At 38.6% G+C, this 20,402-nt stretch overlaps 1 protein-coding gene across 1 annotated transcript; it reads right to left on the reverse strand.

Moving 5' to 3' along the window:
• Positions 1–4,963: 4,963 nt before the first annotated feature.
• cfdp1 (craniofacial development protein 1) lies at positions 4,964–18,996 on the reverse strand. The gene is made up of 8 exons (XM_061913123.1): positions 18,851–18,996; positions 18,643–18,772; positions 18,086–18,209; positions 17,474–17,705; positions 12,256–12,362; positions 10,473–10,601; positions 7,181–7,339; positions 4,964–5,463 (listed from the first exon to the last, which is right to left on the reverse strand). Exons 2-8 carry the CDS (start codon positions 18,704–18,706, stop codon positions 5,367–5,369), a joined length of 912 nt encoding a protein of 303 aa, XP_061769107.1. The 5' UTR covers positions 18,707–18,772; positions 18,851–18,996; the 3' UTR covers positions 4,964–5,366.
• Between the last annotated feature and the right edge of the window lie 1,406 nt (positions 18,997–20,402).

Genomic DNA, 20,402 nt, shown 5'->3' on the forward strand with positions numbered 1-20,402 from the left:
TGCTCATTTGTCGTGGTCTTTCATGAACTATTTGGAAAAAAAGATATAAAAATAACTAAAAACTTGTTGAAAAATAAACAAGTGATTCAATTATAGATAAAGATTTCTACACATAGAAGTAATCAACTTAAAGTGCCCTCTTTGGGGATTGTAATAGAGATCCATCTGGATTCATGAATTTAATTCTAAACATTTCTTCACAAAAAAACAAATCTTTAACATCAATATTTATGGAACATGTCCACAGAAAATCTAGGTGTCAACACTGAATATTGCATTGTTGCATTTATTTTTACAGTTTATGAACTTACATTCATATTTTGTTGAAGTATTATTCAATAAATATATTTATATAGGATTTTTGAATTGTTGCTATTTTTAAAATATATTTTAAAAATCTCACGTACCCCTTGGCATGCCTTCAAGTACCCCCAGGGGTATGCGTACCCCATTTGAGAACCACTGACATAGAATGTACAGGTATGCAAATGTATACATGTAAATCCATGGCGCATAACGTGAGTGATTCATTCTCATGAATTTGTTTGAGTACAAAACATGCATCAAATAAATTCCAAGTTTTATGAAAAAAAAAGCAAAGCATAAAAATAATTTTATTGACGGATAAATAAAACGTTTAAAAAAAATGTGTAGTAAAATTTTGCTTTGGGCCTAAATTTAGCCTCAGATGGTTATAAATGATTGTTCACTATCAAAAATTGTGTAGAATTAATATATAACAATAGTGTGAATGTGAGTGTAAATGTTGTCTAGCCGTGTTGGCTCTGCGATGAGGTGGCGACTTGTCCAGGGTGTACACCGCCTTCCGCCCTAATGCAGCCGAAATAGGCTTCATCACCCCCCGCAACCCCAAAAGGGGCAAGCGGTAGTAAATGGATTGAGGGATGGACAATTGTCATGTTACTACTATGGGTTGCTGGTGCACATTAAATACAATCCATCATATATACAAACTTAAATTGTTTTCTAAACCGTTGTATGGATACAACAAACTATAAGTGTAAACATTTTTTGATCATATACAAAAACATTGTTATTAATGTGGACTTAACTTCCTTTTATTATCATTCAAATTTAAACTTTACAGTACAGGTAACACAATTTTGTTGCATTAGCTCATTGTAGGGCAGGATAAAAGAGTAATAAGATGCAGATATAAATAAATGATAAATGGGTTGTACTTGTATAGCGCTTTTCTACCTTCAAGGTACTCAAAGCGCTTTGACATTACTTCCACATTTACCTATTCACACACACATTCACACACTAATGGAGGGAGCTGCCATGCAAGGCGCCAACCAGCACCCATCAGAAGCAAGGGTGAAGTGTCTTGCTCAGGACACAACGGACGTGACGAGGTTGGTACAAGGTGGGATTTGAACCAGGGACCCTCGGGTTGCGCACGGCCACTGTCCCACTGCGCCACGCCGTAAATAAAAAGATTACTGCACATATAAATACATTGCACTTTTTCATATGAATAATGCACGTTTATGGGTATATGTTATATTGTCTATATATTCCAGCAAGTTGATCCATTTTTGGGGGGGGGAATTGAGGGAATTATTTTGACGCATTGCACATTACCCTGAATTGATTAATGTGGACCCCGACTTAAACAAGTTGAAAAACGTATTAGAGTGTTACCATTTAGTGGTCAATTATACGGTATATGTACTGTACTGTGCAATCTACTAATAAAAGTCTCAATAAATCAATCAATCAATGCGTTAAATAGTCTTATGGCCTGAAGGAAGAAGCTGTTACAGAACCTGGAGATTATGCTACGGAGGCTGTGGAACCTCTTTCTAGAGTCCAGCAGTTAAACAGTCCATGGTGGGGGTGGGGGGAGCCTGCAGATTTTCTGAGCCCTGGTCAAGCCGCATCTTTTTGCGATTACCTGAATAGGAGGAAGAGGAGTCCTGATGATCTTTTCCCCAGTTTCCAGTCTGAGGCACTAGGTATGTAATAAAGGGTTCTGGTCGTCCTGTGTTGCTCACGCTGCTGAGGCTTGACGGAGATCAGCGGCCACCCACGGACAGCTGTGCTTATCCTGTGCCTGGTGGTGGACCTTGGCTTGGACTTGGGCTGGGTTTTATCTTTTAAAAGATTCTGTCATCACCACTGCGGTTAGAGTCAGTATCTTCCTTTGGGTTAAGAATTGACCTGTTTTCAGACGAGTCTTTTAGCTCCAACTTCCTGTAACCCTCAGAATCTTTACAGAAATGTAAAATCCTATACAGTGCACGATATTGCAAATTATTAGCGCAATATGATAATATGGCCAAGTGTTTAACATTGACAAAATATATTTTTAACTCCCGACAATTTTCAGGTGTTGTGTCAGTTGGCTGCCTGGCTGGAACTTCCGCCTTGTTTAGTTATTTGTCTCATGTAGCTGAAATGTGACTAACTACAAGAACGTCTGATCTCTGTGATTGGCAACAAGGGCCTTTCCACCAAGTACTATTAAGTCATGTTTTACATTAGGGTGAAGTACTTATTATTAAACCCCTACTTTACCAGGAGGGTTTACGCTACCATTTATCAATACAGCAGCCTCACCATTAGTATAGTAAGATGGCCTGGAAACACATTACAATTGCATAAAAAAAAAGGACAAAACAGCTTACTATTATTCAAACCGAATAATAAAAAAGGACAATTCAAAAAGGCAAAACAACCAAAAACCTTTTGTAATGGAAGGTTTTTTCGCTTTTTGTTAAGGTTTTCTGTAATTGTATATGTTTTGCTTTTTGTTAGTGTTTTCTAAAATTGTACTTGGTTTTGCTTTTTGTTCATTTTATGTAAATGTAATTTGCTTCATGAAATATAAAAAAGGTTGGCACTTCCAGTTCAGTGTAGTATACCAAGTATAGGCACCAGATATTTTGCAGTGAACTAGGGCTGCACAATTAATCAAATTTTAATCACAATTTTGACTGCCACCTATAAAACCATCCATCCATCCATTTTCTAGCGCTTGTCTTTTTCGGGGTCGCGGGGGTGCCGCAGCCTATCCCTGCTGCACTCGAGCAGAATGCAGGGTACACCCTGGACAAGTTGCATTCGTCATCGCAGGGCCAACACAGATAGACAACATTCACACATTTATTTGCAATATTAATATTTAAAAAGCAGGCTCCGCTGCATATTAAATCAAGCACTTTTAAAGCCCGCAGAAGCGCAACAGATGCTTGACTTGAAACACTGTGAAGCCGCTTCTGCACAGGCCAGAAGTCATTGGGTATAAACAGAGAGCTACATGACCACACCGACTGCCTTACCAGCTGGCATTAATAGAATACAATGGAAAATAATGCTTTATATTTATGTAGCCTTTGTGTTACAAATAAATTATGTCACAATCCTCCCCTACCTCTGGGACCATTAGTGCAAATAGATGACTAATCTGTGGGAAACACTAATGTATGTAATGTTGATTATAAAATAATCATGATTATTTTGGTCGTCATCGTGCAGCTTTACAATAAACTTGGCTGTAGCGTTTGGGAAGATCTTCTAGTCACACAGGTTAGGATTAGAGTGCCACTTTTTAAAATCACATGGACATATTAATGTGAATGCAATTAAAGCATGTAACAGTGGAAATGATCTCTAAAAGGCAGTCACTAAATACTGGCTGCCCTTCTGGCGTTACATTCAATACAAAGTAAATTGAAACTCTCTGAACTATTTCCATTTGGAGCCTTTCGTTCTATCCTGAGGAATATACACAGCACAAGACGTTTGTAAAGTACCTGATTTTTTTAAAAAGGTGTAAATCTTAAACTGTTTCACAGTTCCCTTTTAAAATGCCTTGACTTATTACCTTTCTGTTACTTCTCTGTGCCATGTGCTGTTGACATCTTGACCAGGTCACCCTTGAGATCTTAATCTCAATGTGTTCTTATCTGGTTAATTAAAGGTTAATGAACAGATTCCACATACAGGTTACAGAAGGCTTGTTTTTATTCGTCTCACTTAGAAGTTTCATATCGTCAAATATTTTGTTTTTATTCTAAAGGTTGGAAGGTTTGTCCAACGGCTCTTTTATAATGTCACTGATAGGATCGTTAAATTGTATATTATATTGCTTTAAATACATCACATTTTCATAATAATCAAAATGATGAAAAGTTTAGTGACTATGGCAAGCTGCAGTTTTCAACTAGCAGCATGACTTCTAACAAGAAAACTAGATGTATGCCCTTAATTGTCAACAAGTTCCAAAATAAAACAGTGTGGTACCAAAAGGATGACAAAAAACAACCTAAAGGCAGTTTAAAAAAAATAAAAGTAAGAGTGTGATTAATCTAATAAAAAAAATAATTGCACGCACACTGAAAAAAAACAAGTGCACCCGGAAAGTTTTCAGAGTGCTTTACTTTTTCAAATTTTTTTTTTTTTACTTTTTCTACATTTTGTTATGTTACAGGCTTATTCCAAAATGAAATTAATTAATGTTTCCTAAATTCTGCAGACAATTCCTCATAATGACGATGTAAAAAGTTATTTTTTTAAATGTTATGCAAATGTATTTAAAAAAAAAAAAGAGGAAAAAATTAACATATACAAAATTATTCACAGCCTAAGCTCAATACTTTGTTGAAGCACCTTTGGCAACAATTACAGCCTCTAAGTATTTTTGAAAAGAAAAGGTGCATCAACTAAATATTAATCAAAAAAGGCTGTGAATATTCATGGACATGTGATTTTGTATTTTTTTGTATTTTTAATAAAGTTGCTAAATAAAAAACAAAAGTTTCACCTTGTCATTATGGGGTATTGTCTTTAGAATTTTGAGGACAAAAATTAATCTATTCTATTTTGGAATAAGGCTGCCGCTGTACCATAACAAAATGTGACAAAAGTCAAGCGCTCTGACTACTTTCCAGATGCTGTAGCTGTTAGATACGTCTGAACACATCACAGCGGGCAGTTATTTTAAAACCAAAACTTTATTTTGATGTTCAGCAAGAACATGGATTATTTGAATAGTCCCAAAAAATAGTGCTCTCTGCATTGGAGGTTCACCATACATAATAAACTGAGGTGTATTTGATGACTTAAAACCAAGACCAAAACAAAAACCTAATGTTAGAATTTAAGTTGGTGTATTGATGGAGGCTAAGAGCACAGTAAACACACAGTGATGATCACTGTGAGTTTAAAACAACCAGATGAAACATTATTAAAGGTTAATGGCCATTTCTCCTTCCAGATAAACAGTACACTGCCTAAAAATGTGAAACAGCACAAGTACAGACTAATAGAATTCTACAAAACAAAATAGATTGAAGCCTCACAGGCAGTCAGTTAACTAAGGAGATGGCAGCCAGTAGTTAAGATGAAGGTTTCATGTTTTTTAGACGCACCGCTTTCTCCATTTCAAACTGTCTGTGATCAACACGTTCCAAGAAGTTCTTTCGCTCCACATACCTTCAGATGGAAAAAAAAACACATGGAAAGCAAGTTAGATTAACTTCCAAATAAACTAGTCACAAGGAATTAAGATATCATATGCTACAAAAAAGAAATGTATATTGCATGTTGGGATGAGAAAACCGGATCTGAACCCAGTGTATCAATTCCTTGGAATTGCTTGTCATTTTTTCAATCAAGTCCCTTAACGATTCTTGCGGGCGGGAATGACGTCATTACGCAACATGCATCGTAACGTCAGAGAGCAACATGGCACTCAGGCTCCAGAAACACTCCAAAGTTTGGCTACATTTTAACAAAAAATTGTAACATTGTAATGCTTGCAAGGTTGTTATTTAATCAAGAGGAGGACATACAAGCGATGTGCTGAAACATTTGAACACACAGCATGCAATAACTATAAATGAATGTGGTGTTTCTGAACTGCTCAGATTTCATCCCAGCAGCATCAACGCTAGCACGTCATCTGAATACAACAAAACTGCCTAGGATGTTAGCGCCATTTGCCTAATTGTCAAAGCTGCCATTACCTGTTAAATTTAAATGAATGCCTGCTCATTTAGATGAGCATGAGAGACAGATTGACTGGCTCTGAGGCAGGCAGTACTAGATCACGTCTGCTGTACCTCTATTCTATTACCACAGCAGGGAAGAGTAGAAGTCAGGATAGACCAAAGTCACCAAGACGTGACTAAGTTTGTGTTTAAAATTTAGCAACAATTTGCCACATAGATGCTCCTCATTTTCAGCAGGGGAATTTTTTAATTGTAGTCAGAGAAAAGTTGTATGTTTTCCTCCAATCCAATTTTCCATCAGTCTTTTCCATTATACAGGTGGTACTAAAAAAAAATGGAATATCATGTAAACGTCTATTAATGTCAGCAATTCAACTTCAAATGTGAAACTAATGTTATAGAAACCCATTACATGCAAAGTGAAATGTCAAACTTTTAATATAATTCACTATTTTGGCTTGCAGTTTTTGAAAACCCCACATTTAAGATATAAGTAATCATCAAAAGTATATCAAAAGAAGGCTTGAAATATCTTCAGTTGCATGTTATAAACCTATGTAACATTGGTTTCACTTTGTAAATCTGAGCAAACCTTTGCACGATATTCAACATTTTACTAAAAGCTAGTCTTGTGTTAATTCCACATGTTTTATTTTGGTAAATTCTACAGAACATTTATTTCTTATATGTTATTATTTTCTTAATTCTTAGCATCTTGTTAGCAATGTAGTCTGTAGCTCTTTCCACACTTTGTTGACCTTAACCCACCAACAGCTGCGCTTAATTACAAACTCGAACACACTTTTTTGGTCAATGTTGATTGACAGTCTAAAAGGGACATGTCTTCTTTCACTTTTTATTTTATGCATTTTTATGCACAAAATATAAAAATCGCAAATCAAATCAGTCGCAATTTTGGGGAGAAAAATCGCAATTAGGTTTTTTTCTCAAAATTGTGCAGCCCTAATTAATGAACACCGAAACTTCGAACACCAACATTAGAACACAATTACTGATATTTTCCCAGTTAATACAAGACTCTTGCAAACACCCTTGTAACGGTAGTCCATTGTCGACATAAACGAGTGACGGTTCACAAATATCAAAATTAATACACTAACACAAAGACAAGACAAAGTACCAGGTGAAGATTTAAAAAAAGAAAAAGAAAAAATATATATATCATCACAGCCTCTTACCCATCTCTGCCCCTATTGTGGATAGCCAGCTCCTCAGTGATGCCCTCCTCAGATTTAAAAGCATCCCAGTCCATCTTTGACTTCTCCAGTGTACTCAGTTTTTGTTTCTTTCCCCCAAAACGATTTAGTACACTGGAAATCCCTGCTGGCCGCTTCGTACTGCAAACACAAAAAAGACCAATCTTGCAAAAAGGTGACAATTACAATGAAGTAAAGCATAAATGAATTGTGTTAAGTACCTAAATGAATAACAGGGCTACTTTGAGTGCACATGTGTACGCACGCTGACAATACCGCCGACAATGTTAATAGTGCCCATTGTTTCTTACTTCCTGTGAATGTGCTAGTTATTGTGCTGTGGGTATTACAAGGTGTTCCAGTGGTATAAATACTTTTTTGTTTACCAAATGTTAAAAAATTACTTTAAACAAAAAGCATCTTTACGATAGGGAAACGGGTGGAGTTTTTTATCATCATTGTCAAGAAGAGATGAGGACCTATGTCACAATCTTGTGCAGGTCCACAGTGAAGGAAAGAGTTATAAGGTCATTTCAAAAGCATTATGATGTGTAAACTGCCCAGATCAACAAGCACAATATGTTCAATACGGCTTAAGAAAAAACTCAATAGATATGGCAGGAAGTTAAAGCTTTGCCCCATACCTGCAAGGAAAATCTGCCAAAAAGGTCAATAACAACCCTAGTACCAGCCAGAACAAAAAAGTGTCACGATCCGTCATTCAGGAAGAATACCAAATAAATCGGGAGGAATAATGGCGGTGGAAACAATGCTACAGGATTGCTTCTCTTGAGTTGGACAAGGAACTTTGTCAAGATTGAAAGAACCATGAGAAAGGTGGATTTAGGGACATAACGATAAACGTTACTAATGTTAACCGCAGTAAAACTTCGGAGGGCTAGTATTACTGTTTTAAAATATAATGATCTAAAAACCGTGATTGATAACCACACTTTGAAAAACTCACGTAAGGACTTGGAACCTACAAGTTGTGTTGTCATAGAACAGAGTGATCAATCAGTACTCAGAGGAATAACACAGGATTATTATTTATTTTATTTTTTTTACGATTTAAGACTAACCGGTTTACAACAGAAAAGGAACTGCTATGATGTCACAAACTAGAGAAGCAAGGTGAACACTCAATTTGCCTTTGATCACTCAATTTGCCTTTCTACAGGTCTTAGAAAATTAGAATATTGTGATAAAGTCCTTTATTTTCTGTAATGCAACTAAAAACATGAAAATGTCATACATTCTGGATTCATTACATATCAACTGAAATATTGCAAGCCTTTTATTATTTCATTATTGCTGATTATGGCATACAGCTTAAAAAAACTCAAAAATCCTATCTCAAAAAATTTTAATATTTCCTCAGACCAAGTAAAAACAAAAGATATACAACAGCAAAACAAAATCAAACATTTGAAAATGTCAATTAACGCACTCAGTACTTGGTTGGGAATCATTTTGCACGGATTACTGCATCAATGTTTTTTTTTCCGCAGGCACCTCGGTCTCCCTTGGTTATGACCCTCATGATACGAGATATAGATGTTCCACCTGTTCTGTATTTAATGTAGTCAGTTAGTGGGAGCTGAACTGATCCATGTAGACATTTATATAACCAGACAGGCGTTTGTAAATTTAAAAAAAATAAAAAAAATTCAATAGTTTATATATGGAAAGAAATTACAATGATTGTAAGTAACATTTTCAGAGCTTTTTTTTGTAGAGGGATTCTATTGGCTAAAATTACGTATATTATATTTAACTGTCTTGGACTTCATTTTGATATGTTTGTTGAAAGAAAGGACTGAATCCAATGTTACTCCCAGGTATTTGAATTCCTTCACCACATTTAGTTGTTGACCTCCAAAATACACTTTTTTTTTTTTTTGAGTAAACAGTTTTCTGTGTGTTACACTTGTTTAACAAGTGTTACGGTTGATGAGTGAATCGGAACAGACTCTTTGATAGTTTTCGAACTTATAATTCTGCATCATCTGCATATAGTTATATGCAGATGATGCAAAATTATAAGTTCATGTACGTCCACAACTTTACAAATATCAGCGGGATCATTTATACACAAGGAAAATAAAACGGGGCCCAAAATGGATCATTGAGGTACCCCGACAGGACAATCTTGAAATTATTATTTACCCCATTGACCACGGTGCATTGTGTTTTATTGGATAAATATTGCATAGGGGGTTTGGCCATCATTGAGATGTTCTATTAGTTGTTTTGCAATTCATTTTTCCAAGTACTTTTGAGAGCACTATGGCTTCACGGTGGCAGAGGGGTTAGTGCGTCTGCCTCACAATACGAAGGTCCTGAGTAGTCAGGGTTCAATCCTTGGCTCGGGATCTTTCTGTGTGGAGTTTGCATGTCTTCCCTGTGACTGTGTGGGTTCCCTTCGGGTACTCCGGCTTCCTCACACTTCCAAAGACATGCACCTGGGGATAGGTTGATTGGCAACACTTTATTGGCCCAAGAGTGTGAATGTGAGTGTGAATGTTGTCTGTCTGTGTTGGCCCTGCGATGTGGTGGCGACTTGTCCAGGGTGTATGCCGCCTTCCGCCCGATTGTACCTGAAATAGGCACCAGCGCCCCCCGCGACCCCAAAGGGAATAAGCGATATAAAATGGATGGATGGATGGCAGTATTCTAATTGGCCTGTAATTATTTATGTATCACTTCTGTCACCTGATTTATACACTGGGGTCACTACTGACTTTTTCCAGTCAGCTAGGACAGTCTCAGGTTTAATTGACAAGATGATTAATTTAGTGATTGGGCATACTGATGCTCCCTTATACTTTTTAAGGAATCTAGAATCAAGATTGTAGTTGCCCTTAGCTTTGGAATTCTTTTATGTGTTTATTATATTAAAAACCTCAGGTGCAGTTATCCGTTTTATGGTGAAAGGTCCTGTCAGTATTAAGAAAAACAGTAATAGTTGCTTTTTAAGTTTTAATCACTGCATTAAAAAAAAATTCTAAATCCTTCTGGGCTTTGTGTTTGTGTGTATTTTACAATATGTATCAGAAACACAAATGAATGCGAAGATGGCCAGCACTGTTTTCAGAGACAGGAATGCTGGAGAAATACAGACAACAATTGTTACACAAGTTCTCAGAGCTGAACACACTGTCAAAATTGTATTGTTAGTGAAAATGTAACTAAGAAAAAAAAACAATACAGTCATAATGACTAGAAACAAATGAAAAATGCTACTTTGAACAACTTGTGTGAGTTGTTGTACCTGGGGCCAGGTCCACCTGATTGGGTGGGAGAAGCGGGAATGTCTTCATCTGTTCTTTCTTCTTCTGTGACCTGCCTTTTTAGATGCATCTTTGCTTCTTTGGAGTCTGCTAATACTTCTTCATTGAGCCTGACAAAACAACAAACAGTCAATAATATAGGGCAGCCTTAGACAACTGAACATCACATTCTAATTGGCATTCAAGAAGCTGCCTTAGAGTTGCTTTATGTCATGGTCAGGTGGCTACCCTGAGGGTACTCCTTGAAGGGACGGGACAAATGTTTTCATTTTATGGACACAAGCAGTACTAGGGATCAGAATTGTTGCTGTATGTTAAGGGATCCAATACAGTAATACCTAAACTTACAAGCTCAATTTGTTCCACAAACAAGCTCGTTATTGCACATCAGCGCCGTCCATTAAAATGAATGGAAATCAACAGAAATCATTGCTTGGCCCCCCAAAACACCTCAATTTTAATGCGACACAATGCCTTAAAAAAACAAATACTTTTTGATAAGAAATATTGGTTAAAGAGAATACAAAAGTAATGGACTCCAGATTATCACAACCATATTGAATATATTAGTGTCCATACTTTATTTATATTGTATTGCATGTATTCTATTTAAACTGTTTGTTGTATTGTCCTCTTTTTCTGTTGCTACTACAGGCGGTTTCTGAACAAAATAGAAAGTACTACAAATAAAAGAGTAATTTAATGACGTAATAACGTAAAGCATCTACTCACTTTCTCTGTGTTTCCATGGCTGGAATACAGTTATATCGATCTCTAGCTATAAGCTACTGCTAGAAAACAAGATGTTTTGAGGTGGCTTTTAAAGGGTTAATTTGACATTTACCATGCCCACTGTTTTTGTTGTCGTTTTATTTTACTTCAAATGCAAAGGTCGGGTGTACACCGTCCGAATGAGTCATAAACACAGGAAGTATTGTAAAAAATAAATAAATCTTATACAAAAAAATTGGTGTGTGACTCCTTGGGCACCTAACTATTTGATCCGATTCCCATTCCAATTCCTGCGGGGAAGAGTAAATTCAGAATCTATTAAACAATTCCGGACTCAAACCAATTCTCCCAACCTATTATTTTGTACAATAATTATGAAACTTTTTCAAAACCAGGCTAATGGTTAGAAAAACTACTTCTGGTTGCATTGAGATGGCCTAAAAACATATATAAAAAAATTTCAAATAAAGATTTTAAAAATAAATAAAATGATAAAGCCAACCAATCGGGGTTTACAGTTAGAGTTGTCAGGACCTTCATATAGAAACAAAAAACAGGCTTCCAAGACTGAACATTGTATACACAAGCTTACTTGTGGATACAATGTGTGCCAAGTACCAAAATTCATACATGTTGGCAGGTGTGCCTCTATTTAATGTTTTTTTTTTTTCTGAAACGATTAGTATTAGCATACAATTAGTATAAGAGATTAGAAAACTTTTGTATTTGGAGAGCAACTGTGAAGAGTCTTTTGGAGTGGCTGTGAATGAAACGTCTTCTTAAAGTTCCTCTTGATCCTAATAATGAGCTCGTTATAGACCAAATTTTTACTTTCCTTTGAATTTAAAGTCAGAAAAAATGCACACCTGTTGCTGAGAGACATTTGTAATAAGAACTTAAAAATAAGGAAACAAATCTTGAATTAAATAAACACATCTCAAATAATTTCAAACTTCTTCAATTTTTAAGCCTAACGCTACATTTCGGCCGGAAATAGATCAATAAAAGCACAAAACAAAAAAGTTACCATACCTGATTTCTTCTCCCGCAAAGTCAAATATTTTGGTGATGGTGACTTTAGATGGACCTGTTGCCTGTGATTCAGTTTTCATACAAGCACTAGAAGCTGAAGAATGAGCCTGAGAAAAGAAAAATGATTGACATAAAAGCATCCTTAAATATTGGCTGCTACAACAGACTTTGCAAAACAACTACCTTTCATTAGGAATAAGTAATAACTTTTGGTTAATTATCCTACATAATCTGGGGGAAAAGCATATTCTTTGCCAATTTGCGTTTGAGTTCTATGTCTTTTGTGAAAGTATGAAACTACATAATACATATTTTTTAAGGTGCCTAGTTTCTCCACACATGACTTGTGGATGCTCTTTTAGCAAAGATTTGCCTTCTTTCAAATTCAAATTTATTCTGACATATTTCAAGTTATTTTGTTTTAGGGTACCAAGTTCACCCTACATTCCTTTATGAACCTATCTTTGTGCAGCCATGGTGGAATACCAGGATATTCCATAAACATTTGCCACAAACCTTTAAATATTCATCTTTTAAAAAAAGTCCTGCTATGTAAATAACATTTGAGTACAGTGGTATCCTTGTTTTTGTATGTTGTGGTTTTCATAGGATTCGGTTTTCGACAGAAATTATTGCCAAATTGCGTGTCATTCCGCTGAATAAGTGACAGAACAAAGAATTCCATTGTTGGTGACTCAATCTCTGACAAATTCAGAGTATTTCTTTTAGAGTTGCGACACTATAGACTAGGGGTGGAACGGTACACAAAAATTTCGGTTCGGTACATACCTCGGTTTAGAGGTCACGGTTCGGTTAATTTTCGGTACAGTAAGAAAACAAAATATAAATTTTTTGGTTATTTATTTACCAAATTTGTAAACAATGGCTTGATCCTTTTAACATTGGGAACACTATAATAATTCTGGCCACGTTAATCCACATTAATCTGCCTCAAGTTGTTGCTTAGATGAAATGACACAACTTTTCTTCTACATATAAAAAGTGCAACATTAAACAGTTTCAAGTCAACTCATCATGCTTAATTTATTACAGCATTGGGGAAGCGTGTAGTTGATTTTTTATTATGTAAATGTTATATTTGTATCAAAATGTGATAGCAGGGACCCTGCCATTCAAAACTAGGCTGCTACATTACTAAATGATTAATGTAACAATAGCTGAAAAATAGTACAATAGCAATAGGAGAGATTATTCATCCCTAAACACCATGGAATTCATGTAGGCTTTATGATGCATTTACATTATTATATACACTATCAGAGACAGAAACTCTTCATTTAACATAATGTCCTTTTTTGCTGCTTCAACACACCTCAATCAACACTGTTCGTAACATACACACACACACACGCCGCAAAATGAGCTAACGTTACGCTAAAAGCTAACTAGCCTTCACCTAAAGCCAGGACTGCGAGTGAGCTGAGCTGCAGTTTGTTTCTAGAAGGTCAAAGAGCTCATAGTGATGTTTAGAAAGTAGTTGACTTGGAAGTGTTTAGTATAACTTGGGGAGAGTCCGTTGCTCCCTTGCTAAACGCCTATCTGCTCGACACTGAAGGGCTGACTAGATGCGCTTTGAATACACACTGCTGATTGGCTTGTTATCGCTACGGTTGTAACCAATCAGATGGTTGGTTGTCTGGGAGGGACAATGCAGGGTGCTGTGCAGGAGACAGAGGCAGAATGGAGCAGAGCAGCTTGTTAAGACTTTAGAATAGGCGGCTACTTCATATGTTTGTGTTGAACTCGTTCGGTACTCCTCAGCACCGAACCGGAACCCCCGCACCGAAACGGTTCAATACAAATACCGTTACACCCTTACTATAGACAGATTTAGCCATGTACCTAGTAATCATCTTTCCTATGTGTCTGGTTTATGTTCATAGTTTTGTTCTGTCAAACACTGTGGGCCTGATTTAGAAAGGTTTGCGTGTATAAAATGTGCATACTCGATTGCGCACGCAAAGCTGGTATACTAAGCCTGAGGTCAAAGAATTGTGTCTCATAAATGTGTATGTGGGGAGACGGGACCGACGGGCCGACAGCGGGGTAGGGCAAACCGTGGTCCTACTCAAGATGGCGGCCAGGAGGCGGGAGTATGCAGCGGAACGGAGAGGCGGGGCGCGCCTGGAGCGACGCCGCAGCGATCAGAACCAGGTGAGTAGCACACACACCTGCTCTCAATCTGTGCAGAAGGAGTAAGAGAACCAGCAGAAAAGACTGACGAGCAAAACCACCGAGAGCCACGGAGCGACCGAGACCAGCACAGGAAAGACCCGGACGACTGAAAAAGGAGACCGGCGCGAGCAGCAGAGGTGGAATTGAAAGAGTGACCGACCGACACGGCGAGCGGCTTTATTGAAAGAATAAAGAGTCAAACCTGTGCGAAGCGATGTCCTTCATCAATGGTCCATGCAACCCACACGATGGTGGCGGGAAGCCGTTCACAGTGGCGCCCAACAAAGATGGAACAGGGGTGGACGACATCCTCTGACGATCATCACGGCGTTAAGCGAGCTGGCAGAAAACAGGCGTCAGAATTGCAAGCTCCTACAAACACTGGTGGACCAAATGGGGAAGGCGGCAAGTGCCCCCCCCCCCAAAGACAAAGTCGAGGAGAATGCCAGTGAATTCTGGGCTGAAACCTCCCCCCAAAGAGAGGGAGGACGAGTTCGCCCTGCTAGATGATGATGATGACGACGAAGAAGATGAATCGGTTGATGAAGACAGCGGTGCAGAGGCGCCCTCTGCTAAAGAAACTCAAGAAATTAAGAAAGAAGAAGAAATACTTGAAGAAATTCAGGAAAATGATGAAGATGAAGAAGAAATTGAAGATGAAGACGAAGTCGAAGAAACTCAAGAAATTGAGAAAGAAGAAATAATTGAAGAAGTTCTGGAAGATGATGAAGATGAAGAAGATGCAGAAGAAATTGAAGATGAAGACAAAGTTGAAGAAACTCAAGAAATTGAGAAAGAAGAAATAATTAAAGAAATTTGGGAAAATGATGAAGATGAAGAAGCAAAAGTTGAAGAAGAAGTGGAAGAAACTCAAGAAATTGAGAAAGAAGAAGAAATACTTGGAGAAATTCAAGAAAAGGACAAAGAAAAAGTCAGATGACAACGGAAAAGTCAAAACGGACAAAGAAAAGGTCAAAGAGGACAAAGAAGAGGTCAAAGAGGATGAAGAAGAAATCAAAGAAATTGAAGTTCGAGTAGACAAAGGAAAATACAAATAAGACAAAGAAAAAGGAAAAGACAAAGAAAAGAGACAAAGGAAAAGACAAAGAAAGCAAGGAGAAGGCAGGTGGCCGGGGCAGTTTTTCCCCCCCCGCTCCTTCAGAAAAGGGAGGGGGGAGTAGGCTCAGCCGGACTTAAGCCCGGCTTGAGTTTGGCGATGGAGAACTGTGGCGAGACGGAACCGACGGGCCGGCAGCGGGGTGGGGCAAACCGTGGTCCTACTCAAGATGGCGGGCAGGAGGCGGAGTATGCAGCGGAACGCAGAGGTGGGGTGCGCCTTGAGCGACGCTGCAGCGATCAGAACCAGGTGCGTAACACACACACCTGCTCTCATTCTGTGCATCTCCTCCTGCTGTATAAAAGGGAAGAAGGAGGAGCAATCGGGGCAGAAGCAGTAGGAGAACCAGCAGAAGACCTGACAAGCAAAACCACCGAGAGCCACGGAGCGACCAAAACCAGCACAGGAAAGACGCGGACGACTGAAAAGGAGACCGGCGCGAGCAACGGAGGTGGAGCTGAAAGAGCGACCGACCGACACTGCGAGCGGCTTTATTGAAAGAATAAAGAGTCAAACCTGCGCAAAGCGATGTCCTTCATCAATTGTCCATGCAACCCAAACGATGGCGGAAGGAAGCCGTTCAGTGTAAAATAAAAAGCGCAATCCAATAATTGTGTGTCTTGATGAATGAGCAGAACACATGCTGATCATCAGAATGCCTGCAATACTGGGACAGGGACATGCAAATGTGATCATTTAGCACTCGCAATGTGATTTGTCTAGACTGAAACTGTTTTGTGGCCACTGTTTTGCGTCTGAAAATGGGATCGCGCTGAAAATATTAAGAGAGAAATGTTTTTTCATACAAACGATATATATTATTAATATATCTCCTTTATGAAAAAAAATGTTATTTGAGTCTGGATCATTCCAGGGGGATGCACCACCATGACACCAGCGCCTCCCAGAGGGCACCTTGGGCATGCTAAAAATAGAGTTGATTGTTGAGATAGCGCTACAATATAGCCCAGAAAAAGAAGCAGCTTATATTTGTATGCTGCATGTTCAACATAACAAAACACATCAGGTAGGAGAGTTTGACCATGTCCACAATGTATTTGCCATATATTACAAATCACAAAGCATAAAAAAGAAAGACACGTGTTCTTGTCTCACAAAAAGGGATTGTGATTGCAAAAGTTCCAAAAAAGTGCAGTTCCCCCTTAAATAGGACAGTCTGCACCATGTTTGCAATTGCACACGCAGTATTAGTAGATCACACGCAAGACACACACTAATAGTACACACAATTTTATACTTTGCACACACTATTTAGATCTTAGACCCAAACTAGCAGTAATTCAGCATATTGCGGTACAATAGTGAAGATACGAAATTGTCATGTGTCATGCAGGTGTCATGTGTGATTGCATCAGTTGATGCAAACAAAGCTGTGTCCGTGGAGAATCGTTGTAAGCATGTTCATTTTAGATATGAAACCAGTGTGACTTTGATGAAGAAGGTGAGAACCACAATTAACTTCAAGAAAATGTACTAAGGTGGCATTCACTTGACTCCCGACTCCTCTCTACTCCTCAGTCTTTGCCGACAAGTCTTCAGTAAAAAGGTAAAAGTGATGTTAAAATGTTAATTTATCCTTTCATTTGTCATATGAATATCATTCTTTTTTGCATGTACAACTATTTGCTGTACATTAAAAGCATTTTACATTTACATGTTTTGGTGTCTAAAACCAATTTATTGGATTTATATAATTCCTCTTGAGGAAAAAGTGAATCGGTTATCAAAGAATTAGGTTTTCAATAGACCCCTTGGAACATATCATTAGCAAAATGTAAGGTATCACTGTGCTAGTATTGTTAATTGCATAACTACTGACTAGACCTTTACCCAGCATTGATTACATGAGTTCATAATGTTGTTATGCACTGCATGATAAGTTACCTCCTTTGCGGTTTGAGCCTGTGTAGCAGACGTGGAGGCATTTGGTCTGGAGCCAACATCACACAGGAAACGAGCCCAGAGGTCATCTGATTGCTTCTGTGTACCTTCTTCGTTATTTTGTATTTGGGTCCGTTTTTGCAAATCTTCCTGTTGCGACTGAGCCTCTTTTGAACCACTTCTATTTTTCTCTTGGTCTACTTGAATTCCTTCTTTGGTCCTGGTCTTGTAGATCCTGGGTGAATAAATGTTAATAGTCATTGGAAACTTCCTTAATGATAGGGGATAGAATGGCCAACTATATTTTTCAATGCAAACAACAATATTTTACTACTGTCAAACAGCAATGACATTAATTTCTCATATTTGTTCACACGTTAGAATTCCTGACGTAGTCCATCCTGTTGATACATCCATATAGTGCCCTCAAGTCATGTGGAGGACTACATGTTTGACTTCTTGAATAATATTTGTATGATTGACAAAGGAATTTCACAAACACATTTATTTTAAAGATGGAGTTATTATACAACATACATCTTCAATACGTATTTAACTAAACAGGAACATTTCATCAGTTTGGTGATGATGCTGTGACTGACAAATGTACCCCACCTCTTACTGTTATTTCCTTTCTTGACACTCTTTTTGGTCAAACGATCAGCATGTGACACATCACTTTCATCAAAAGGGTCTTCCTTTTCACACTCATCAATGTCATCTTCACTGAGATCATCATCTGTGCAGAAAGAGCCGAAAAAGAAAACACAAGCTGACTATCAAACTTTCATAATTCATTTCATTTCATGGATTCATAAAATCACAATTCAGGTTCAAATGTACACATCAGCTTCTGGCAGTTGTGATGGACACATAGTCCAATAAACAGTGCATTAATATAGAACTGGTCTACCCCGCGTTCCACCCGATTTCAGCTAGGATAGGTTTCAGCACCCCCGCGACCACCAGAGGGACAAGCGGTAAGACATGGATGGATGTGATATACACTGGTCTGCATTAATTTATTGCATCCATCCATTATTTACTTATCATTCTGTTATGTTACTAGTACTTTGCACCTTCAGGTTCAATGTGTGCCAAAGTCAAACTTTTTATTAATGATGAAAATCTCAAACCACACATCAACTTTTCAGATAATCGATCTTCCTCACCTGACGGCATGTAGTCTGCATCATCACTCGATGAACCTTCATCGTCATCGTCGAAGCAGTTCATCTCAGCTTTAAAAGATGATGTTTCACAGTGCCACAGATTTCACACACAAGGATCGCCGACAAAAATCTAGTAAAAATACCATTAAAACGTGTCATAAAAAAACAGCAGTTCAACACGTTGCGTTCAATTTAGTCAACAACATACCTCTTGGTGATACAAGAGAACAAAGTAGATAGCACTTGTTTTGGCGCATGCGTGTTCCTTCTTCTTCGTCTCTTCTCATTCGGTATTTATTGTTGATCGGCAAATGAACTTTTACGTGCGCTGCCGCCATCTACTGGGAAGGAATATGGATCGGGAAGGTATGCAGAAAAATGATAATAAAAATACAAATTATTTAGCTATTGTTTTAATTATTTACGTTTCGTTTAGTTACGTTACGTTGCATGTTTTATTAGATTAACGTGGAAAACTTGTCGGTGTTTGGTCATTGTGGTCCATATATCTTGAATGCAATGGTGGAGTCCGTGAAGTGAAGAAACGACATTGTGTCACTATTATGTGGCGTGGTGAAATACTTCTCAACCAACGATAACTATCTGGAATCTTGTAATTTTGCTGTATTTAATGTTTTATTTTCTACGTGAAGTCCACACAAAAACAGCCAGGTCGCTTGCACTCCTGCTTCCTGTTTGTCATTGCAAAGTAAAAACACGCATTGCTGGTTGGGTGTTTCCTGATTCTGTACCGTGTAGTGCAAAGGTTCTCAAACTTTGTTCACTAAGTACCACCTCAGAAAAACTTGGATCTCCAACTACCACCATAATGACCAACATTAATATACAGTAGCATAGTAGGGCAAAGTATTCATTAAAAACAAGGCAGCGATTTTATTCAACAAATACATTTAATATTTTGGCCATTGAACACTAACACTGTGTTTAAATATTGTCAAATAAAACACCCATCCATCCATCCATCTTCTTCCACTTATCCGAGGTCGGGTCCCGGGGGCTGCAGCCTAAGCAGGGAAGCCCAGACTTCCCTCTCCCCAGTCACTTCGTGTAACTCTTCCCAGGGGATCCCGAGGCGTTCCCAGGCCAGCCGAGAAACATAGTCTTCCCAACGTGTCCTGGGTCTTCTCCGTGGCCTCCTACCGGTTGGACGTGCCCTAAACACCTCTCTAGGGAGGCGTTCGGGTGGCATCCTGACCAGATGCCCGAGCCGCCTCATCCGGCTCCTCTCGATGTGGAGGAGCAGCGGCTTTACTTTGAGCTCCTCTCGGATGGCAGAGCTTCTCACCCTATCTCTAAGGGAGAGCCCCACCACCCGACGGAGGAAACTCATTTCGGCCGCTTGTACCCGTGATCTTATCCTTTCGGTCATGACCCAAAACTCATGACCATAGGTGAGGATGGGAAGGTAGATCGACCGGTAAATTGAGAGCTTTGCCTTCCGACACAGCTCCTTCTTCACCACAACAGATCGATAAAGCGTGCGCATTACTGAAGACGCCGCACCGATCCGCCTGTCGATCTCTCGATCCACTCTTCCCCCACTCGTGAACAAGACTCCTAGGTACTTGAACTCCTCCATTTGGGGTAGGGTCTCCTCCCCAACCCGGAGATGACACTCCACCCATTTCCGGGCGAGAACCATGGACTCGGACTTAGAGGTGCTGATTCTCATTCCGGTCGCTTCACACTCGGCTGCGAACCGATCCAGTGAGAGCTGAAGATCCCGGCCAGATGAAGCC

Source organism: Nerophis ophidion, linkage group LG10 (genome assembly GCF_033978795.1).
Source record: "Nerophis ophidion isolate RoL-2023_Sa linkage group LG10, RoL_Noph_v1.0, whole genome shotgun sequence".
In the NCBI taxonomy this organism is placed as follows: domain Eukaryota; kingdom Metazoa; phylum Chordata; class Actinopteri; order Syngnathiformes; family Syngnathidae; genus Nerophis; species Nerophis ophidion.